This window comes from Mesoplodon densirostris, chromosome 13, assembly GCF_025265405.1.
Source record: "Mesoplodon densirostris isolate mMesDen1 chromosome 13, mMesDen1 primary haplotype, whole genome shotgun sequence".
Taxonomy (NCBI): Eukaryota; Metazoa; Chordata; class Mammalia; order Artiodactyla; family Ziphiidae; genus Mesoplodon; species Mesoplodon densirostris.
The window spans coordinates 61,464,184-61,488,922 of NC_082673.1; the positions used below are offsets into that span (position 1 = coordinate 61,464,184).

The 24,739-nt window shown below is 36.2% G+C and overlaps 1 protein-coding gene across 9 annotated transcripts in view; it reads left to right on the forward strand.

Moving 5' to 3' along the window:
* Nucleotides 1-24,739, forward strand: part of RIMS2 (regulating synaptic membrane exocytosis 2) — a 590,231-nt gene that overhangs the window by 493,333 nt on the left and 72,159 nt on the right. For all 9 annotated transcript variants that reach the window (XM_060115826.1, XM_060115828.1, XM_060115819.1 and 6 more), the window contains one exon: nucleotides 4,797-5,038. In XM_060115826.1, coding sequence (XP_059971809.1) covers nucleotides 4,797-5,038 — 242 coding nt within the window. The remainder of the gene's footprint in view (nucleotides 1-4,796; nucleotides 5,039-24,739) is intronic.

The following is a 24,739-nucleotide window of genomic DNA, read 5'->3' on the forward strand; positions in this document are numbered from 1 at the left end:
CATAGCCAGTGTCTCCTGACTTTGTTACTCAAGACATATTAAATTGTGCTGCTGTGATAAACAGCCCTGGATTCTTAGATGCATAATCAACAAAAGTTCATTTCCGTCCATTATAGTCACGCAGGGGCTCAGTCTGATAGAGGCCCTGTCTTTCACAGTCCCAGGGGCAGAGGGAAAGAGAAGTTGGAGTTGAACACCACCGATTAAATGCTTCTCCACAGAAGTGCTAGGACTCACTTCCACTAACATTTCATTTGTCTCAACAAAGTCAAAAACCCAATCACTGTGTGATAGGCAGAGAGAGAAACATACACTTTTGATTTATAAAGTTTAAAATTTTTCCTTAAAGTAAGTTTCTTCAAACTCATGGCAGGGAGGGGATCTGTTATTCAATGATTTGATGGAGAACTTATAAATTCAAGAGATAGTAAAGATAGATAGGTAGGTAGGTAGGTAGATAGATGGATAGATAGATAGGTGGATAGATAGATAGATAGGTAGACATAAGAGTTTAAATGGATTTATGAATGCTCAATTAATAAAGCAATTTTCCTATTCCTTTAATGATCTAGCCTTTATAAATTTGTCACTGTTTAAAGAAGGTAATTATGTTGTCTCCAAATTGTCCATTAATGATATATTTAGAGGTAAAATATTGGCTGGGTCCCAGGGCTCTATTTAGGGTTCTCTCCTAACCACCTTCCCAGCTCTCAATAAGATGAAATATTTTTTCATGACTGTATATTTTATTTACAATGTTACTCTTATGCTCATACCCTCACAAACTCAGAATTTGTCCTGTGTTTGCTGTTTATCTTAACAGCTAGACTACTCAGTTCTATTCATTCAAACCTATTAAAAATACTTTTGGCCTATAAACTTCATTTAGTTTAATCACATAGCTCCTATAATCCCGTAAATATGCTATTTAAGTCTTTGGAGAATATTTACAAATATTTTACCTGCCTTTCATTACCTTTCTCCCAATGATAGGTGATACTAGATTTGCCCTTTAAAAAATCTTTTGGGATACAACTTTCAACAACTACAATCATGTCATAAAATAAATCACTTGTATTGGCAATTTTACACATTTCAAGAATACTAAATATATAAAGTTCTTCATTATTTTTCTAATGCCAAAAATTAGAAAACATGCATAAAACAATATTTAGAAATGTGGAAACACTGTGTTTCTTTCTGGAATTGAGCATCCTATATCAATGCCCAGTATTATTGTGTAGTAATCTCTTAGAATTAGCTTGAAAGCCATGGTACACCTTTAGCCCATGGAATGAACTATGCAAATTGAATTATTTGGCCTGTTTTTGTCCTTGATTGCTCTTTTCATTTGTCTGATTGTTTAATTTTTTTCTTGTTACCAATACCTTTTATGTTCATTTTGGAAAAAACAAAATAGAAAAAAAAGGACATTTTTAAAAAGCATGACTACCAACCAGAGAAAATAAAAATTATTTACTTTTTAGCATGCTGTTCACAGTACATCCTTTAGATTTCTTGCTATGACACTTTTTTTCCCAAAGAACATAAACATCCTGAACATATTTTATTTTTCTTTATATTCCCTTAATTCCCCTCTTGTGCAAATAACTAGTAGATCATCTATGAATCCAGGTTTCCTGAACTACCCAGTTTATCAAGAGATGTTCATTTCTTTTTATATGAATTTCTTTTCGTTTGTTTGTTTGTGACAGTGTGTCACTCTGGGATTTGAATTTACCTGTGTCCCCTAGTAGTAGGGTAAATTCCTATTTGGTATGTGTGCCAGCCAAAGCTAAGTTGTAGATACCTGGTTCCTCTTACCCTTTCTCCCATATCAAGAACATATTTTATGTCAATAAATATTTATTTACAACAGCATTTTCAAAGGTACATTCTATTTTATTGATGAACATAACTTATTTAAACGCCCTCTACTGTTGGACATTTATGGGGTTTTACCATGTGTGTGTATGTGTTTTACTATTATAATAAATTCTGCAGTAAATATCATTCTTGCTAAATCTATGAACATTGCTGTTTTCCCTTAGGATAAGTCCTAAAAGTAGTATTGATAGGTTAAAGGGTAGGCATGTTTTTTAAATGCTTTTGATACATATTGCCATATTGCCCTTCAGAAATCTGTCATTGGTACTAGCACCAGCAGTATTGGAAAGTTACCATATTACCAGACCCTTACAAAATTTTCTTTTAAAGTAATTGATAATGTAACGAATGGGTCTGTGCTTTCTTAACCACACTAAGCATTCCAAATGATCGCCCATGTTTACAGATTCTTTACTACAAAGTAGTCCTTAAATAAAGAGTCATAAAACTTTTAAAATGTTGGTTGATAGCTTGTTTGCTTGCAGTATTGTTTGCTTATAGTTTTAGGTGATGTCCAAGTGAGGAAAGTAAAGGAAACCAGTAGTGATACCCTAGCCTCAGTCTCCCTCTCTTCAAAACACAGCACTGGAGAGCAACTACTCGTAAACTCATCCCTGGTGATCTCTAAGTTTCAAGGAGATGAGAAGTAGAACCATTTTACAAAACTTTTAGTAACGCTTTTTGTAGATAATGCATTATCAAAGTTGTTAGGTTGAAGAGAAGTATACTTCTTTAAAACCAAATGGTCATTAAAATACTTATCTGTAATCTGATTTATCCGTTCAGTTAGTATTTTATTATATCCTGCTTAATTTTGGACAAGTTCTTTATGCCTTATATCCAACCATGAGAATTAAAATGCAAAAATCACAAGGTACAATATTTTGAGAGTCTATCTTTGACTTCTTTGGTAGGTAGTAGATTAGGAGGTTCTTTTAGAAAAGTATGTTTGGGGTAAAAATTCCTACATAACAGGAGTACTAGTTATTGTGACTATGGAACATATTATTTTGAAAGTCTTAGTCTCAACTAAACTTTGACTTTCCTAGACAATACCATGCCTTTTCTGACGATAGCATACCATAAAAGTCATACGTTGCATTTTTATGTTCATTTGCCCAGAATCCATGAAACAAGAGATACTTGGGGAGCAAAGTGTTTCGTAGTTAAAGGGGACCTTATAGATATTCCAGTTCAGCATGTTTAATGGATGCTTAATGGATGATGATGGTGCTGGTGGTGGTGATAATAATAAGGAGAAGGAGGAAGAGAGTAATTTCGGGAGCTCTTATGTGTTTCCCATTCTTCTTAGTGCTTTACTTAGGTTTTCTCATTTATTAAATGAGAAAGTTAAGTTCCAGAAAGGGAAACAACTCTCCCAAGATCAGTCAGTAAAGCCAAAGATCAAACCCAGATTTCCTGGCTCCCAGTATAGTCCACTCTCCATTACATAGTGCTGGCTATATGAAAAACCAGTTTAGACGTTTGAATCTCAGAAGTTTTAAAATTTATAATTATAAATATCACTTCTATTGATGCTGTTAAGTATTTACATATATAATACATGTTGAAGGGCTTTAACCTTATTTTATCCATTGTCTATATTCCCTAATATTAATTTTTATTTACTGAATTTTTACTTTAGATATATTATCTCTATTCTTTAATATAAGAAAGTACAATAAGATATTCTCTTATAAATGAGGAACCTGAGGGTCAAGTAGAGCAATTAATGTTTCTAAAGGAAGTCAGTTAAGTAGCAGCAAATCTGGGTTTTAAGCCCCCATCTGTTGCCTCCAAAACTCTTTCTACTTTACTCTATAGTTGCTTATTGAAGAATAGCAAAATTAAACAAGCTTGGAAATGATTGATTTGGGGCATTGTAGAAGTGTTATACACTGTCTCCTCTCTTTCTCTCTTGTTTATTTATGCCTCATTTCTTCTTAAAACTAATGTGAAGTAATGTGAATAGTACAATTTACTGTCTTTTTAAAAAATTTCATACTGAGTCTTTTCCCTCTTAAATACTTGGAGGAAACGAACATATTTTAATAAAGGTAATGTGTTGGGAATTCCCTGGTGGTCCAGTGGTTAGGACTCCATGCTTCCACTGCCGGGGGCCCAGGTTTGATCCCTGGTCCTAACCTTTCAGTAGGCTTTACTCTAGGACAGAGGGGAAAAAATATTTAAAAATTTTTAAAATGTTTTAAAAATTATTGCCTTCTGACCATATTGTCTAGAAAACTGAATGTTTCTTTCTTTCAAATGAATGCAAGAGGAAAATCTTTTCTTCATTTTTGGAATATAAACTTATATCAATATATGAAAGTGTAAAGTGAAATAAATTATTTTTAATTCAAAACTAATGAAAACATCAATCCCTGTTAGAAAATTTAACAACTATTAGAAAAATCTCATTAATAAAATGAGAAACTTAAAGAGCCACTCTTAGCAATAGATGCTGTAATTCTTGCCATTTTTTGTAAAATTTCCCCACTCTTCGAATTTCTCTTTGAAAGCCATAGTAAAGCAAATTCGAGAAGAATGCTTTGGAAACTTCTTTCATATGTTATAAGACTGCCTCAAAGTTTATTGCACTTGCAGGACAGCATATTCTCTTAAATGAGCCCACTGATTTTTCGCAAATATTTTTTTCCTGTGGCCGTGCAAACCAGTGCCTTCTTTGAAAGCAGAAAGGAAATCATGTCTGATTTTGGATAGTTACGTTAAGGTTGGCCCTGAATAGTAAAACCCATTCAAGACCATGGTATTTGAAAATTTTTGAGTCCTAAAAATATGTCCCACTAATGATATACTTGAATTATACTCCAGATATTTCATCTAAAATACCTTTTCTGTCTTTTCCTTTTTACTCTTGTCCTCACTTTTAATGATCCATCGGCCTACAGTGTCTTTACATCCAAAATGCAAAGCAGACAAATGGGCATCTCAGGGAAGAACATGACTAAAAGCAGCAGCATCAGCGGAGACATGTGCTCGCTGGAGAAGAATGATGGCAGCCAGTCTGACACTGCAGTGGGCGCCTTGGGCACCAGCAGCAAAAAGCGGCGCTCTAGCATTGGGGCCAAAATGGTAGCTATTGTTGGTCTCTCCCGGAAAAGCCGCAGTGCTTCTCAGCTCAGCCAAACGGGTAGGCATTTTTATGTTACTCTTTTCACTTCCTAACTGAGTTGTAATTAATTAAAATACATATTCTTTTCTCTTATTCTGTCTCAGTAATGTGTAGATGATGACATGTTCCAGAAGTAAAGGGGCATATTTTAAACTAGTTAACTTTTCCGAAAATATAACAATGACTTGATTTTTCAGTGATCAGTGAACCTGCTTCTCAGTGAACCTTGGTTACTGTTCTTGAAATGCACTTAACGTCTTTTGTCCTCAGAGAGAAGTTAAGCTGTGGTCCTCCTGATTGTCAGTTGCTGGTCCTTTGTAAAGGTACTCTGATCTGTGAGATATTTACTTTTCTTTAGGTTCCTCAAGTTGGAACCAGCCAAGTTAATTTCCACTCCCAGCAAGTTACCGTGATGAAGGTGACACCACATATTTTGTGTGAATAATATACTTCATTTATTGCTGACAACCTAACTTCTTTTTCAGTTTGTAAGCAGCATTTACCAGTTGTATCAATTTTCTCACTGCAGTTTTTATTTCCCTGTTAACACTTCAAGCAGCAATATTCTCCAGCAGCAGGGATGGAGGAATTTTCTGCTGACAGGGAAGATACTCAAAGCTTTGCTACTTTAAAATTCAGTCTCATGTAATCACATCTGCAAAAATAAATTAGATACCACACTCCTACTCAGAAAACCCACTGTTAGTAATTAAGAAATTTGTGAGTCAAAGCAATGCCTTTTTTCAAATGGGTGTTGATAATTAAGCATTAAGTCCCTGATATCTTGGAAATAATAGCATATCTTCTACTTAACACACAAACAAAAGCATATAATACGGTGTTTCTTTTACAGCAAATAAATTATAAGCAAATGGATTAAATCTCATTTATGTCTGAATACTAGGGTTCTGGTACAGAGAAGCCAGGGCATAAATCTACAGCACAAAAGAATTTAAGGATATGTTAATTCCTGGACCCGGCTAACCTTGGTTTTACAAACTGTAACAGTGATTCTGGAATTTGATCCTTATATAATAGTATTATTTTGAGATAATTATTTGATGGCATTCCTTATATCCTGGTTGTAACTTACTATATTTAATGTGATTATGTTAGAGTAATTTTTCACTTGGTGTTTTAAAATGTTACTTTGCATTTTAATATAGAATTAGAAATTTAATTTATGGACATAGAGATCATATTTAAAGGATTTTTAAAATTGCTAACATTTATACATAATTAACTGTGTTGTGCTAAAATGATAGATGTTGGCCTTTTGAAATTGAGAGGTTTTTTTCCTCTCGCAGTTAGAATTTTATTTATTGCATTTTTCTCTTTAAAACTTACAAACATTTGTAAAGCCAAAACTGCTCTAAAAAATAGTCTATTAATCTAAAAAATGAAGATCCTAAAATAGACACTGATAAGACTACAAGTTAGAGAATATGTGGTGTACAGATGTACAACATAGTGATTCAAAATTATTTTTTTAAAAAAACTAAAAAAAAGAAAGATGAGCAGAAGTTCATCTGATGCATAAAAAGAAACAAGTATTCCAAACACAAGAAAGGGTAAGCATGCAGAGGTAGAAATAAATGTCTTCTTCAGAGCAATGCAAGTCTTCTATAGAGCAAAGAGTATATGGTTAAGGGATGATGAGGCCAAATAAAGAGGACAAGAGTCAATCTATAAATTATTTCTTCAATAGATTTTTACTGATGTATAGTTGATTTACAAAATTATATTAGTTTCAGAATATGTGGTGTTAAATGAAATAAATAATTCTATTCATTCAGGGGTTTGAGCACTTACTATGTGCCAGGCACATGGAGAACACAGATGAATAAGAAACCATTTATAACCTGAGTTGCTTATACTCTAGTAGAAGATAGATACTTAAACAGATTGCTTCAAGATCCTATGTCAGTGGTAAAACTAGAATTACATAGAAAGTGTGCTGAGTGCTCAGAGGAGGATTGTTTGAACCAACCTAGAATTCCAGGAGTGAATACCTGGAGGAGATGTTGCCTGATCCAAGGCCTGAAAAAAGAGTGATTGATAACCAGGTAAAGGACAATTAGAAAGGTGTTCCAGATAGAAACCATAATGACAAAGTAATGGAAGTATTACATATATGGGAATGATAGGAAATAGGTGTGATTTTAACAAAAAATTTTGGACTGAATGTGGCTAGAGGCAAGGTCGATAGGTCATGGAAAGTCTTATAGATCATATTAATTTGTAGGTGATAGGAAGTTTTAAAGGGTTTTCAGTAGAGAATTGATATGGTTAGATTTGCATAATATATATTTTGTAGGCCATTCAGGCTGCCATTACTTATCTAACATATTTTTTGAGCATCTACTATATGCTGTATTCTAAAGAAAACATGGACAGGACGAGATCCTTCTCTTGGAACTTATATCTAGTGGAGCTGCAATAAAGAAGTAAACCTAAGTCAGCATCTGGTAAAGAGGATTTTAGGATGAATTAGCAGAGTAGTACAATATTTCAGATAAGAGATAAGATCCTGAACTAAGTGAGTTGTCAGTTCTTAAAATGTGCAGTTGCAGTAGTACAATATTTCAGATAAGAGATAAGATCCTGAACTAAGTGAGTTGTCAGTTATAATAAAGATAGAGAGGGGTTGATAAATTCAGGGGATTGTTAACAAGTAAAATGAGTAGTCAGTCACCCGATTTATTGATGGGTCGGATGTGGGGAGGTGAAAGAGAGAGGATTTTAAGGTAATCCCCATATTTCTGGCTTGCATCCCTGGATGGATGGTTGTGGTGCTATTAATGGATATTGGAAGTATAAAAGAAGGAGTAGGTTGGGAGAAGGAGAGGTGTCAATTTAGGACACTTTGAATCTGAGATATCTATGGAGCATCCAAGTAGAAATGTCTAGAACATAATTAAATAAACTCTTCTAAAGCTCGTGTCAGAACCAGAGACATAAATCTGGGAGTTATAACGTTTAGAGGTTGCTTGAAACCATGAACAAGAGTGAGACTGCCCAAGAAGAACACTACAGATAAAAGAGCAGTAGGTGAAGGCAGTACTCTGTGGAAGATTAACCTTTTAGAATTGGACAGAGGAACAGGAGCCAATGAAGACCAAGAAGAAATTATCATGAAGAAAGGACAAACACTATGAGAGAGTAGTGTCACAGAAGCTAAGAGTATAGAACGTTTGAAGAAGGTGGTCAATATTTCTCAATGATCAATTTCATGTCTTCATAGTTTTGGCATTAATATCCCATATATCTTTCTTTGACAATATTTTTATTTAAAAATAGAGATCTGTTGACCATACACTGATTTGATTTTTATTGTCAAAAACACTGTGATGTTAGTAGATTTAAGAAATGTAGTTTAGTTCTTTGTTATACCATATAGCCCCTTCTTATGTATATAGCATAGCAGAAAATAACGTGTTCCTTTTTGTTGTTGTCTACATTTATATTCAGTAACATTATAATTGTTAAATTTTTGATCATTCTTAAAATGTGCAGTTGCATTCCTACGTACACACCGTATAGCTTCGACCTACATTGACAATAGAATTCAGAATATCTCTCATTTTAAAGCCAGAGATTAACTGTACAATAGCCAACAGAGATTGTTTTGTAATTACTGGACTCCAAACTTTCAGTGGGTTTCTAAATTCTGTATTTCTGTGTATATGTCTCAAGTAAGGTTTTTATGTTTTCTTAAAAATGCAGTAACAAGCTCTAGCAGTGTTTAAAACTGAAATCTTCCAATTTAATACCTAAACTCTTTGGTCATATGATAACATTATCTAAAACAATGAATGGATTTATGATGTTGGATCTTACAATAGATCCTTTGTTTTGATTTTTCTGGCCTTTGCATGGAGATCTGCATGTAATTAATTTATAGTTATCATTTAATTAATGATATACCATAATATCTTCAACTTCTTAAAATGATACTCATCATTGTAAAAGTAAATATCATTTTACCAGTGTGGATTTCAAGACCAGATAAAGACTGCTTACTTGACTTCTGAAGAGTAGAAAACTCAGCAAAATGATATCTTTCTAAAGAATGCCGAAATTATTCTGGATTATGATTGTGTATGATTATGTAGGATCAGTAATCATACATAAACAATAATTGGTGAAGGGGAAACCACTTATAAAGATATGTTGGTTAATACACATAGTAGCTAAGTCATATCTCCCTTCTTTTCCCAGGCTATTTTGTATCCTTCTTTGACTGTTAAGTGGAAACTCACCATTTTTAAAGCTTAAGTATATCTTGCTAAACATCACAGCCTTGTAGAAAGCACATAGGGTGAATAAGGAGAATTGGATGCTATTGCTTACTCTGGGTTATATAAGATATCAAATATGGCCACTTAAGAAAACCTGCCCAACATATCTGAGTCATAGAATGTTCATCTGACAGTTGGGTTTAACACCTGCTGTCCTAACAGAGTTTTTATAAAGATAATACTTTAAATGTATAAGAAAATGCTTTCAGAATTTAAAAATCATTTTATAGATGTAAGCTATCAATAGCAAATTCAGCTTCATGGGGAATCAGGAATTCTATTTTAGACATGTCGATTTTGAGATGCCCATGAGACATCTAAGTACAGTCATTATATGGTTAGTTGGATATGCATCCATAGTAGGTCAAGGCTAAGCATGTAATTTGGGAGTAATCAGCAGGTAATATTTAAAGCCATGGCACTAGATAATACTACTTTGTGTAACTTGAATCAAGAAGAAAACTAAAGACAGAGCCCTGGTATATGCCAACATTTAGATATCAGGAAGAGAATCCATTAAAGGAAACTTAAGAGAGAGCAGCCATTAAAGAAAATGAAAAAGAAGAATATGGTATCTTGGAAACCAAAGGAAGAAAATATTTTAAGAAAGCTGATCATCTCTGTCAAGTGCTTCTGGTAGTTCAAATAAGATGAAGATTGGGACTTGACCATTGGATTTCACAAGATGGAGGAATTTGGTAAACCTTGACAAACCTTGCAATGGTGGACAAAGCCTGATTGGAGCAGGTTAACAAAAATGGGAGGTGAAGTAGAGTCCGTGAGAATAATTTCAAGAATAAAAATTAGAACACCTAATACTTATTGAGCACTTTCATGTGCTAGGCACTGTTTTAAGCACTTTACATGTAAATCATTTAAATCTTACAATGTTATGGAGCAAGAATTAATTAGGGCTTCCCTGGTGGCGCAGTGGTTGAGAGTCTGCCTGCCGATGCAGGGGACACGGGTTTGTGCCCCGGTCCGGGAGGATCCCACATGCCGTGGAGCGGCTGGGCCCGTGAGCCATGGCTGCTGAGCCTGTGCGTCCAGAGCCTGTGCTCCGCAACGGAAGAGGCCACAACAGTGAGAGGCCCACATACCACAAAAAAAAAAAAAAAAAAAAAATTAATTACTATTACCCTCATTTTATAGATGAGGGAATCAAAGTAGGCAGAAGGGGAGTAACTTCCCCAAGTTTACTTAACTAGTTAAGGGTCGAAGTTGGGATTTAAATCCAGGCAGTATAGACCTGGAGACTTCATTCTTAATTATTCTGTTATAGTCTAGACCAGCACTGTCCAATAGAACCTTTAGCAGTGTTGGCATTGTTCTATATCTGCATTATCCAATACAATATGGTAGACAACATGTGGCTACCATACAACCAACATGTGGCTATTGAGCACTTGAAATGTGGCTTGTGTGACTGAGTAACTGAATTTTAAATTTTTTTACATTTTTAATTTATATAATTTTAAGTAGGCACATATGATTAGTGACTACTGTGTGCAAATAAAAACAATTTCTAGGATTTTTGATAAAAAGGGAAATAAAAAAATAGGACTATAGCTTGGAAGAAATAGATCAAAGAAGAGTTTTGGTTTTTTAATGAGAGGGGATACTTGTGGGAACAACTGAGTGGGTGAGAGAGCTTCGGATCCAGAGCTTAAGTAGAAATCAGCTGTTATAACCTGTGGCCACTCAGAAATCTCTGCTCTTTTCATCTTGTAGTAATTTCTAAGCTCACCCAGTACTTTATATTTCCTCTAATTATAATACTTAATAACTGTAATCATTTATGTATTTGTCTATCTCTTGGCTAGACTTTTTTCTTATTTTGTACATCCTTCTCAGTGTCTGGTATAGTATCAAATATAGTGATCTCCGATGAAAGGCCCATGTACTCCTTTGGGGTTCATGATGAAGTTCTCTGGAGGATGGAACAAAAATGGTAGAACTTATTTTTCCTTTTAATCTAAAAGACAAAAAAGAAATTAAGCACTACCGTATTTAACATATGGCTTCACCCTAGTTTTCTCAGTTGGTCTGGATGTCAGTCAGGTGTTGCATGCCTTTCTGGAGATGTTAGTTTCCTTAACCACAAGAAAATGGGCAAGAGGCTTACAGAGATTCCTGCAATGAAACTGGATTAAGTGTGATACTAATACTGCAACTACACAAAAAAGGTAGTCCTGAAACTTCTACTCCTAGTCAGGCTTTTCGTTAGCCACTGATGAAATAAACAAAGTGACACCCTAAGATCTGACAAGAAGTCACTAAAAATTCCTAAGTTCTCAGGAAAATTAATAAAATACAGATTTATATCCACTATTATTAACAATGAACTTTACTCTACATTTATACTTTATATGATCTATGGTGTTTTGTTATGAAGTTTCTTTTTCAACTATGACATTATTAAAACTAAGTATGAGAAAACTGAATTTGGAAGCACACCTTCAAGTTGCTCTATTTAGTAGCTAAGATAATACCAGCTGCAATAAAATATAAACTTTGAAAATTTAGTAGAAAAGAAGTTCATTCACTGAGCAAATATCAGTCCAATGCAGTTATTCCCAGTGGGCCGGTGGCCTGCCCTATGGTCATTCAGTTTGAGGCTCTTTTCATCTCGTGGCTCTACCGTCTTCTAGGGCCTTGGGGCCCTCTGTATTCAGCCAGCACATGGGAAGTTTTTATGGGCAAGATTTGGAAATAATGAAGTCACTTCTGCTTTTATTTCATTGGCTACAACTCAGTCACAAGGCTGATGCTAGAAAATGGGAGGTTGGGAAATGTAGTCTAGGGAGTGCTCAGGAAAAAGAGGAAGCAGTTTTGTAAGCAAACCAATATTTTTAAAAACTATAATGTACATTACTTCAAACATTTTTCTTGAGAGCATAAAGTCTTATTTTACCATTTGAAATAATGATTTGCAAATATTTATTGCATTTTAATCTTTTAAAATATTTGTATGTATTTTATGTTTTCTAAAAGTAAATACATAATTTATAATTTTCTTTTTACTGAAATGGAGGTGGTCTCTCATTGTAGTTCAGATTTGTATTTCCCTAATGGTTAGTGATACTGAGCATCTTTTCATGAGCTTATTGGCTGTTTGTGTATCTTCTTTGTAGAAATGTATATTTGCCCATTTTCTTTTTTTTTTAATTGAGGTATAACTGACATACAACATTATATTAGTTTCAGGTGCACATGATGATTCAGTATTTGTATATGTTGTGAGATGATCACTACAATAAGTCTAGTTAACACCTATCACCTTATATAGTTACAGAATTTTTTTGGGGGGGATGAGAACTTTTAAGATCTAATCTCTTAATAATTTTCAAATATGCAATACATTATTATTATTACAACATTATTATTATTACAACATTTTTATTAGTCACCATGCTGTACATTACATCCCCATGACTTGTTTATTTTACAACTGGGAGTTTGTACCTTTTGACTCCCTTCACCCATTTTACCAATACCCCCACCTGGCCTCTAGCAACCACCAATCTGTTCCCTGTATCTATGAGCTTAGTGCTTTTGGGGTTTTTTTAAGATTCCATATATATATCAAGCAGAATGATATTTGTCTTTCTCTGTCTGACTTATTTTACTTGGCATAAGCCTGAAGGTCCATCCATGTTCTCACAGATGACAAGATTTCATTCTTTTCTATGGTTGAGTAGTGTGTGTGCGTGTGTGTGTATCATATTTTCTTTATCCATTCATCCATCAGTTGATACTTAGGTTGTTTCCCTAACTTGGCTATTATAAATAATGTTGCAGTGAACATGGAGTACAAATATCTTTTCAAGTTAGGGTTTTCATTTCCTTCAGATAAATACCCAGAGGTAGAATTGCTGGATTATATGGTAGCTCTACTTTTTAATTTTTTGAGCAACCTCCATACTGTTTTCTTTAGGTGCTGCACCAATTTACATTCCCACCAACAGTGTACAAAGGTTTCCTTTCCTCCACATCCTCACCAATACTTGTTATTTCTTGTCTTTTTGATAATAGCCATTCTACCAGGTGTGAGGTGATATTCTCATTGTGGGTTTGATTTGCATTTCCCTGATAATTAGTGATGTTGAGCATGTTTTAATGTACCTGTTGCCCATCTGTATGTCCTTTTGAAAAAATGTCTATTCGGATCCTTCACCCGTTTTTAAATTGAATTATTTGGGTTTTTTACTACTAGTTCTCTGAGTTCTTTATGTATTTTGGATATTAATCCCTTATCAGATATATTATTTGCAAATATTTTCTCCCATTCAGTAGGTTGCTTTTTCATTTTGTTGAGGGTTCCTCTGCTGTGCAGAAGCTTTTTAGTTTTATGTAGTCCCACTTGTTTATTTTTGCTTTTATTGCCTTTGGTTTTGGTGTCAAATTCAAAAAATCATTGCCAATATGGATGTCAAGGGGTTTACTATGTTTTCTTCTAAGAGTTTTATGGTTTCAAGTCTTAGCTTCAAGTCTTTAATCCATTTTGAGTTAATTTTTGTGTATGGTGTAAGATAGTGGTCAGTTTCGTTCTTTTGCATGTGGCTGTCCAGTTTTCCCAACACTATTTATTGAAGAGACTGTCCTTTACCCATTGTATATTCTTGGCTCCTTTGTTGTAAATTAATTGACAAAAATGCATGAGTTTGTTCCTTGGCTCTCTATTCTGTGCCATTGATCAATGTGTCTGTCTTTATGCCAGTATTATACTATTTTGATTACTATTGCTTTGTAATTTAATTTGAAGTCAGAGAGTGTGATGCCTCCAACTTTGTTCTTCTTTCTCAAGTTTGCTTTGGCTATTTGAAGGGCCTTTTGTGGTTGCATACAAATTTTAGGATTGTTTATTCTGTTTCTGTGAAAAATGCCATTGGAATTTTGATAGAGATTGCATTGAATCTGTAGATTGCTTTGGGTAGTATGGACATCTTAACAATATTAATTCTTCCAATCAATGAGCACAGAATATCTTTCCATCTATTTGTGTCTTCCTCAGTTTCTTTCACCAATGTCTAATAGTTTTCAATGCACAGGCCTTTAACCTCTTTTGTTAAATTTATTCCTAGGTAATTTATTCTTTTTGATGCAATTGTAAATGGGATTGCTTTCTTAATTTTTCCTTCCGGATAGTTCATTATTAGTGTATAGAAACCCAATTTCTAATTGGACTGTTTATTTTTTTGTTGTTGTTGAGTTGAAAAATATTTTTAATGGCAAAAAAATATAAGCCTGTTTTTTAGATTCTTAAGGGTCATCTGTGTATTAATAACATTTTATATATAACTTATTTGAATTTGTCTGAATTCCATTGGACTTCAAATCCTTGATGGAAATAACTATATCTCATTCATTTTTATATCTATGGTACCTAAGATGATAGTTGATATCTACTAAATACTCAATATGTTTTTGAATGAATGAATGAACAATTCAGTGCATCTTTGTTATAGACAAGAAAATTTAAAACTATATTCCTCCAGATGTTAAACTGCTACATTGAAGTTTTAAAAGCTATAAATGATTATATAAATATATCAAATATTTCTTATTTCTCATCTCATATTTTAGTGTTTTGTTATGATTTTTTATGGAAAGAATAGCAGAGCTCTTGAAAGATATTGTTAAGGAAGTATCCACTTACATCTACAAATTATCTTTCATTATCCCTTCTCAAGCCTAAATATTACATTCTTAAATTATTAAAAATTTGCTAATGAATTCTTACGGTATTTTAATAATTTCCCTAAAGCACAGACATTACCATGCATTTATTCATCTCATTAAGTAAACATTTTTATCACTCTTTGCAAGGAAGGCATCTTAGTGGGTGCTATGGAAGACAAAACTTAACAAAATGGAGTCGCCACTCTCTCACAGCTGTTATACTCAATCTTAAAATCTACTAGAGGAAATGAGTTGTAGGCCTGAGTAAATATAAAGCAAGTTGGAACATGATGAGGACAAGCAAGAGGTACAAAGAATATTCTATAAGGGAGTGTAACAGAATGGAGAAAAGAGACTTTAGAGTTTTAGATACTAGATCCCATCTCTGCTACATGGGCATGTTACTTACCCTCTCTAAACCTCCATTCTCAGCTGTATAAATAATGGAATCTGTCTTCCTACCTCATGAGGTTGTTATGCAGACTTATGAAAGCACGTAAAACATTGTCCAACAAGTTCTCAATAAATGGTGGCTGCAACTGTTAATATTATTTACAGTTTAGCTGTTAATGTTAATATTATTATTATTATATTATCATTAGTGTAGCAGTGGGAATGATTACTTTCTTTTTTTTTTTTTAGATTTTTTTTTAAATTTTATTTTACAAATTTAATCAGTTATACATATACATATGTTCCCATATCCCCTCCCTTTTGCGTCTCCCTCCCACCCTCCCTATCCCACCCCTCCAGGCAGTCACAAAGAACCGAGCTGACCTCCCTGTGCTCTGCGGCTGCTTCCCACTAGCTATCTACCTTACGTTTGGTAGTGTATATATGTCCATGCCGCTCTTTCACTTTGTCACAGCTTACCCTTCCCCCTCCCCATATCCTCAAGTCCATGATCTAGTAGGTCTGTGTCTTTATTCCCGTCTTACCCCTATGTTCTTCATGACATTTTTTTTCTTAAATTCCATATATATGTGTCAGCATACAGTATTTGTCTTTCTCTTTCTGACTTACTTCACTCTGTATGACAGACTCTAGGTCCATCCACCTCATTACAAATAGCTCAATTTCATTTCTTTTTATGGCTGAGTAATATTCCATTGTATATATGTGCCACATCTTCTTTACCCATTCATCCAATGATGGACACTTAGGTTGTTTCCATCTCCGGGCTATTGTAAATAGGGCTGCTATGAACATTTTGGTACATGTCTCTTTTTGAATTATGGTTTTCTCAGGGTATATGCCCAGTAGTGGGATTGCTGGGTCATATGGTAGTTCTATTTGTAGTTTTTTAAGGAACCTCCATACCGTTCTCCATAGTGGCTGTACCAATTGACATTCCCACCAGCAGTGCAAGAGTGTTCCCTTTTTTCCACACCCTCTCCAGCATTTATTGTTTCTAGATTTTTTGATGATGGCCATTCTGACTGGTGTGAGATGATATCTCATTGTAGTTTTGATTTGCATTTCTCTAATGAGTAAAGATGTTGAGCATCCTTTCATGTGTTTGTTGGCAGTCTGTATATCTTCTGTGGAGAAATGTCTATTTAGGTCTTCTGCCCATTTTTGGATTGGGTTGTTTGTTTTTTTGCTATTGAGCTGCATGAGCTGCTTATAAATTTTGGAGATTAATCCTTTGTCAGTTGCTTCATTTGCAAATATTTTCTCCCATTCTGAGGGTTGTCTTTTCGTCTTGTTTATGGTTTCCTTTGCTGTGCAAAAGCTTTGAAGTTTCATTAGGTCCCATGTGTTTATTTTTGTCTTTATTTCCATTTCTCTAGGAGGTGGGTCAAAAAAGATCTTGCTGTGATTTATGTCATAGAGTGTTCTGCCTATGTTTTCCTCTAAGAGTTTGATAGTGTCTGGCCTTACATTTAGGTCTTTAATCCATTTTGAGCTTATTTTTGTGTATGGTGTTAGGGAGTGATCTAATCTCATACTTTTACATGTCCCTGTCCAATTTTCCCAGCACCACTTATTGAAGAGACTGTCCTTTCTCCACTGTACATTCCTGCCTCCTTTATCAAAGATAAGGTGACCATATGTCCGTGGGTTTATCTCTGGGCTTTCTATCCTGTTCCATTGATCTATATTTCTGTTTTTGTGCCAGTACCCTACTGTCTTGATTACTGTAGCTTTGTAGTATAGTCTGAAGTCAGGGAGCCTGATTCCTCCAGCTCCATTTTTCATTCTCAAGATTGCTTTGGCTATTCGGGGTCTTTTGTGTTTCCATACAAATTGTGAAATTTTTTGTTCTAGTTCTGTGAAAAATGCCATTGGTAGTTTGATAGGGATTGCATTGAATCTGTAGATTGCTTTGGGTAGTAGAGTCATTTTCACAATGTTGATTCTTCCAATCCAAGAACATGGTACATCTCTCCATCTATTTGTATCATCTTTAATTTCTTTCATCAGTGTCTTATAATTTTCTGCATACAGGTCTTTTGTCTCCTTAGGTAGGTTTATTCCTAGATATTTTATTCTTTTTGTTGCAATGGTAAATGGGAGTGTTTTCTTGATTTCACTTTCAGATTTTTCATCATTAGTATATAGGAATGCCAGAGATTTCTGTGCATTAATTTTGTATCCTGCAACTTTACCAAATTCATTGATTAGGTCTAGTAGTTTTCTGGTAGCATCTTTAGGATTCTCTATGTATAGTATCATGTCATCTGCAAACAGTGACAGCTTTACTTCTTCTTTTCCCATTTGGATTCCTTTTATTTCCTTTTCTTCTCTGATTGCTGTGGCTAAAACTTCCAAAACTATGTTGAATAAGAGTGGTGAGAGTGGGCAACCTTATCTTGTTCCTGATCTTAGTGGAAATGGTTTCAGTTTTTCACCATTGAGGACGATGCTGGCTGTGGGTTTGTCATATATGGCCTTTATTATGTTGAGGAAAGTTCCCTCTATGCCTACTTTCTGCAGGGTTTTTATCATAAATGGGTGTTGAATTTTGTCAAAAGCTTTCTCTGCATCTATTGAGATGATCGTATGGTTTTTCTCCTTCAGTTTGTTAATATGGTGTATCACGTTGATTGATTTGCGTATATTGAAGAATCCTTGCATTCCTGGAATAAACCCCACTTGATCATGGTGTATGATCCTTTTAATGTGCTGTTGGATTCTGTTTGCTAGTATTTTGTTGAGGATTTTTGCATCTATGTTCATCAGTGATATTGGCCTGTAGTTTTCTTTCTTTGTGACATCCTTGCCTGGTTTTGGTATCAAGGTGATGGTGGCCTCATAGAATGAGTTTGGGAGTGTTCCTCCCTCTGCTATATTTTGGAAGAGTTTCAGAAGGATAGGTGTTAGCTCTTCTCTAAATGCTTGATAGAATTCGCCTGTGAAGCCATCTGGTCCTGGGCTTTTGTTTGTTGGAAGATTTTTTATCACAGTTTCAATTTCAGTGCTTGTGATTGGTCTGTTCATATTTTCTATTTCTTCCTGATTCAGTCTTGGCAGGTTGTGCATTTCTAAGAATTTGTCCATTTCTTCCAGGTTGTCCATTTTATTGGCATAGAGCTGCTTATAGTAATCTCTCATGATCTTTTGTATTTCTGCAGTGTCAGTTGTTACTTCTCCTTTTTCATTTCTAATTCTATTGATTTGAGTCTTCTCCCTTTTTTCTTGATGAGTCTGGCTAATGGTTTATCAATTTTGTTTATCTTCTCAAAGAACCAGCTTTTAGTTTTATTGATCTTTGCTATCGTTTCGTTCATTTCTTTTTCATTTATTTCTGATCTGATTTTTATGATTTCTTTCCTTCTGCTAACTTTGGGATGTTTTTGTTCTTCTTTCTCTAATTGCTTTAGGTGCAAGGTTAGGTTGTTTATTCGAGATGTTTCCTGTTTCTTAAGGTGGGATTGTATTGCCATAAACTTCCCTCTTAGAACTGCTTTTGCTGCATCCCATAGGTTTTGGGTCGTCGTGTCTCCATTGTCATTTGTTTCTAGGTATTTTTTAATTTCCTCTTTGATTTCTTCAGTGATCACTTCGTTATTAAGTAGTGTATTGTTTAGCCTCCATGTGTTTGTATGTTTTACAGCTCTTTTCCTGTAATTGATATCTAGTCTCATAGCATTGTGGTCGGAAAAGATACTTGATACAATTTCAATTTTCTTAAATTTACCAAGGCTTGATTTGTGACCCAAGATATGATCTATCCTGGAGAATGTTCCATGAGCACTTGAGAAAAATGTGTATTCTGTTGTTTTTGGATGGTATGTCCTATAAATATCAATTAAGTCCATCTTGTTTAATGTATCATTTAAAGCTTGTGTTTCCTTATTTATTTTCATTTTGGATGATCTGTCCATTGGTGAAAGTGGGGTGTTAAAGTCCCCTACTATGATTGTGTTACTGTCGATTTCTCCTTTTATGGCTGTTAATATTTCCCTTATGTATTGGGGTGCTCCTATGTTTGGTGCATAAATATTTACAATTGTTATATCTTCTTCTTGGATTGATCCCTTGATCATTATGTAGTGTCCTTCTTTGTCTCTTCTAGTAGTCTTTATTTTAAAGTCTATTTTGTCTGATATGAGAATTGCTACTCCAGCTTTCTTTTGGTTTCCATTTGCATGGAATATCTTTTTCCATCCCCTTACTTTCAGTCTGTATGTATCTCTAGGTCTGAAGTGGGTCTCTTGTAGACAACATATATATGGGTCTTGTTTTTGTATCCATTCAGCCAGTCTGTGTCTTTTGGTGGGAGCATTTAGTCCATTTACATTTAAGGTAATTATTGATATGTATGTTCCTATTCCCATTTTCTTAATTGTTTTGGGTTCGTTATTGTAGTTCTTTTCCTTCTGTTGTGTTTCTTGCCTAGAGAAGTTCCTTTAGCATTTGTTGTAAAGCTGGTTTGGTGGTGCTGAACTCTCTCAGCTTTTGCTTGTCTGTAAAGGTTTTAATTTCTCCATCAAATCTGAATGAGATCCTTGCTGGGTAGAGTAATCTTGGTTGCAGGTTTTTCTCCTTCATCACTTTAAGTATGTCCTGCCACTCCCTTCTGGCTTTTAGAGTTTCTGCTGAGAGATCAGCTGTTATCCTGATGGGGATTCCCTTGTGTGTTATTTGTTGTTTTTGCCTTGCTGCTTTTAATATGATTTCTTTGTGTTTAATTTTTGACAGTTTGATTAATATGTGTCTTGGTGTATTTCTCCTTGGATTTATTCTGTATGGGACTCTCTGTGCCTCCTGGACTTGATTAACTATTTCCTTTCCCATATTAGGGAAGTTTTTAACTATAATCTCTTCAAATATTTTCTCAGTCCCTTTCTTTTTCTCTTCTTCTTCTGGAACCCCTATAATTCGAATGTTGGTGCGTTTAATGTTGTCCCAGAGGTCTCTGAGACTGTCCTCTGTTCTTTTCATTCTTTTTTCTTTATTTTGCTCTGCAGCAGTTATTTCCACTATTTTATCTTCCACCTCACTTATCCGTTCTTCTGCCTCAGTTATTCTGCTATTGATCCCATCTAGAGTATTTTTTATTTCATTTATTGTGTTTTTAATCGATGCTTGATTCATCTTTAGTTCTTCTAGGTCCTTGTTAACTGTTTCTTGCATTTTGTCTATTCTATTTCCAAGATTTTGGATCATCTTTACCATCATTATTCTGAATTCTTTTTCAGGTAGACTGCCTATTACCTCTTCATTTGTTAGGTCTGGTGGGTTTTTATCTTGCTCCTTCTCCTGCTGTGTGTTTTTCTGTCTTCTCATTTTGCTTATGTTACTGTGTTTGGGGTCTCCTTTTTGCAGGCTGCAGGTTCGTAGTTCCCGTTGTTTTTGGTGTCTGTCCCCAGTGGCTAAGGTTGGTTTAGTGGGTTGTGTAGGCTTCTTGGTGGAGGGGACTACTGCCTGTGTTCTGGTGGATGAGGCTGGATCTTGTCTTTCTGGTGGGCAGGTCCACGTCTGGTGGTGTGTTTTGGGGTGTCTGCGGACTTTTTATGATTTTAGGCCACCTCTCTGCTAATGGGTGGCGTTGTGTTCCTGTCTTGCTAGTTGTTTGGCATAGGGTGTCCAGCACTGTAGCTTGCTGGTCGTTGAGTGAAGCTGGGTGCTGGTGTTGAGATGGAGATCTCTGGAAGATTTTCGCCGTTTGATATTATGTGGAGCTGGGAGGTCTCTTGTGGACCAGTGTCCTGAAGTTGGCTCTCCCACCTCAGAGGCACAGCACTGACTCCTGGCTCCTCAATTTGGGATGATTTGTTGTCTATTCATGTATTCCACAGATGCAGGGTACATCAAGTTGATTGTGGAGCTTTAATCCGCTGCTTCTGAGGCTGCTGGGAGAGGTTTCCCTTTCTCTTCTTTGTTCTCACAGCTCCTGGGTCTCAGCTTTGGATTTGGCCCCGCCTCTGCATGTAGGTCGCCGGAGGGCGTCTGTTCTTCGCTCAGACAGGACAGGGTTAAAGGAGCAGCCTCTTCAGGGGCTCTGGCTCACTCAGGCCGGGCGGGAGGGAGGGGCACGGAGTGCGGGGCGAGCCTGCAGCGGCAGAGGTCGGCGTGACGTTGCACCAGCCCGAGGCGCGCCGTGCGTTCTCTCAGGGAAGCTGCCCCTGGATCCCGGTACCCCGGCAGTGGCAGGCTGCACAGGCTCCCGGAAGGGCGGTGTGGACAGTGACCTGCGCTCGCACACAGGCTTCTTGGTGGCGGCAGCAGCAGCCCCAGCGTCCCACGCCCGTCTCTGGGCTCGGCGCTTTCAGCCGCGACTCGCGCCCGTCTCTGGAGCTCCTTTACGCGGCGCTCTTAATCCCCTCTCCTCGCGCACCAGGAAACCAAGAGGGAAGAAAAAGTCTCCTGCCTCTTCGGCAGCTCCAGAGTTTTCCCGGACTCCCTCCCGGCTAGCTGTGGCACATTAGCCCCCTTCAGGCTGAGTTCTCGCTGCCAGCCCCAATCCTCTCGCTGCGCTCTGACCGAAGCCCGAGCCTCAGCTCCAGCGCCGCCCTCCACAGCGGGGGAGCAGACAAGCCTCTCGGGCTGGTGAGTGCCGCTCGGCACCACTCCTCTGTGCGGGAATCTCTCCGCTTTGCCCTACCCAGGTATGTGGGGAGTTTCTTGCCTTTTGGGAGGTCTGGGGTCTTCTGCCAGCGTTCAGTAGGTGTTCTGTAGGAGTTGTTCCACGTGTAGCTGTATTTCTGGTATATCTGTGGGGAGGAAGGTGATCTCCGCGTCTTACTCTTCCGCCATCTTACCCGGAAGTCTCTGGGAATGATTACTTTCAACACTGATGCCAAAGTGACAGTTGATCTGAGCCTTGAATTTTAAATGTTGTTTAAACTTGTGAAGATGCTGGGAATAGGCATGGATATTTCAGACATGGGCAATATTAGACCCAGAGACATGGAAATGCAGTTTTTGTATGAACAGAGCAAAGAGTAGTTGACACTTAGTGGGAGATGACACGAGCAATATAGGTTGGGGCAAGATTACAAAAAAACTTAATGTCAGGCCAAATAGTTCAAACCATAGAGTTGGCAGTAGGGAGCTATTGCAGTATTTGGAGCAGGGTCATGACAATCAGAGCTGGAAAGATTTTGTCATTAAAGACTTGAGATCAAAAATAAGAGACAGTTTTTTTAGTTTAGAGCAGAGATGATGCAGGCCTAATCAATGCTGTATTAGTTTTCTGTTGCTGCCGTAAGAAATTACCAAAAACAAATTTAGTTACCTAAAACAGTGGAAATCTACCACTCTGTCCGAAGTCTAGGTGATCTTGGCTGGTTTCTCTTCTCTGTGTCTTACAAGACCAAAATCAAGGTGTCATCAGTATTGGGCTTTTATTTGAAGGCTCAAGAGAAGACTCTTTCTCTGAGTTCATTCAGGTTGTTGGCAGAATTCTGTTCCTTTTCTTCATAGGACTAAGGTTTCCATTTTCTTTGACACATGACACCCTTCATCTTCAAGCCGACAATGTCACATTGAATCTTTCTTGTGCTTCTAGTCTCTCTGAGTACCCATTCTGCTGCATCTCTCCAGACAGAGGAAGCTCTCTGCTTTTAAGGGCTCATGTAATTAGATTGGGCCCACTCAGATGATCCAGGATATCTCTCTGTTTTAAGCTTCTTAACCTTAATTACATCTGCAAAGTGCCTTTTGCAATATAATGTAACATATTTATAGATTCCAGAGAATAGTGCATGGACATCTTTAGGGACAATTCTGCCTATCACACATGATGATAGTGGATAGAGATGGAAAAGTGGGGAGATTCAAGAAATATTGTAGATATATTTTTAAATTTATTATTTACATCCTGTATGCTTCCTGGGAGTCAATGCAAAATGGAAATAAAAGTTAACTTTCACAATTTACACTATCTGACCAAAGAACACATACAAGTTATCAAGATATAAGCTTTTTTTCTAATATAAAATTAAGAAAATAACTTGTAATCATTAAAAAGACATAATTAGCAATAGCCTGAGTTTGTTCATTTGAATTTTCACAAACTGAGATATATAATTTATCATCCTCATTTCACATATTAGAAAACTGAGACTTAGAATTTGTATGGACAGATAAACTCAAAACTGGTACTCTATGTGACCCCACTGCTGCTAACAGAATGTTTTAATAATTAGTTCTTTTCATATCACTAAGAGGAAAAAAATGTTCTCTTCAAAATAAAAGTTTCTCAGGGAACTACTTTTAATTTAATGTTGGTTTTATTTAATGTAATTGGACATAATTTTAAGACGTAAATAGCCAGAGGATTAGATTGTACATCCTAGTTATCAGTAAAGGCCCAATAAATAACTAAACCATAATGAGTTTAATTGTAAGCTAAGCAGCACATATTAAAGAAAAGAAGTCTTTTAATTTTATTAAAATTAAGTGCTTTAAGGTTTTTGAGCACAGAGTATAAACAGAGTATAAAAACCCAATTTTAAGTTAAAGGCCATTTTTAATGAAATTCCCATATACTCTGAATAGGTATATGGAGCTACTAGATGCTTTTTATTTGATGGGTCCTTTTTCTGTTACCCACTACGAAGACTTCCAAAGAGACAGTTGCAGGTATTTGTTGGAAATGTAATAAAGCCCTAGCTAAGCAGTGTAAAATTCTACTAGGAGTAATCATAACTTGTTTTTTCAACATATGGAAGAAGGTAGGAGTGTTGGCTCATTGTCCCCTTGGGCTTTGAAACCTCTTTGGTATCACAGACTTTATAGAATGAAAAACACTAAGACAGAATCTATCTTTCCTCTCTGATGCTGCTCTAAGTAGACAAATCCTTCTACCTTTTTATTGTATGACTTTTGTAAAAAACTGGCATTCCTATTCACTACCTTATAACATCTTAACATATTGCTTTTTAAAATTTATTTATTTATTTATTTATTTTTGGTTGTATTAGGTCTTTGTAGCTGCGTGTGGGCTTTCTCTAGTTGCGGCGAGCAGGGACTACTCTTCGTTGTGGTGTGCGAGCTTCTCATTGTGGTGGCTTCTCTTTGTTGAGGAGCATGGGCTCTAGGCATGTGGGCTTCAGTAGCCATGGCATACAGGCTCAGTAATTGTGGCCGGCAGGCTCTAGAGCGTCGGCTCAGTAGTTGTGGCGCACGGGCTTAGTTGCTCCGTGGCATGTGGGATCTTTCCAGACCAGGGCTCGAACCTGTGTCCACTTCATGGGTTGGCAGGTGAACTCTTAACCACTTGGCCACCAGGGAAGTCCCCATATTGTTATTTAATAAATATTTATTGAAATTCTACTCTGTG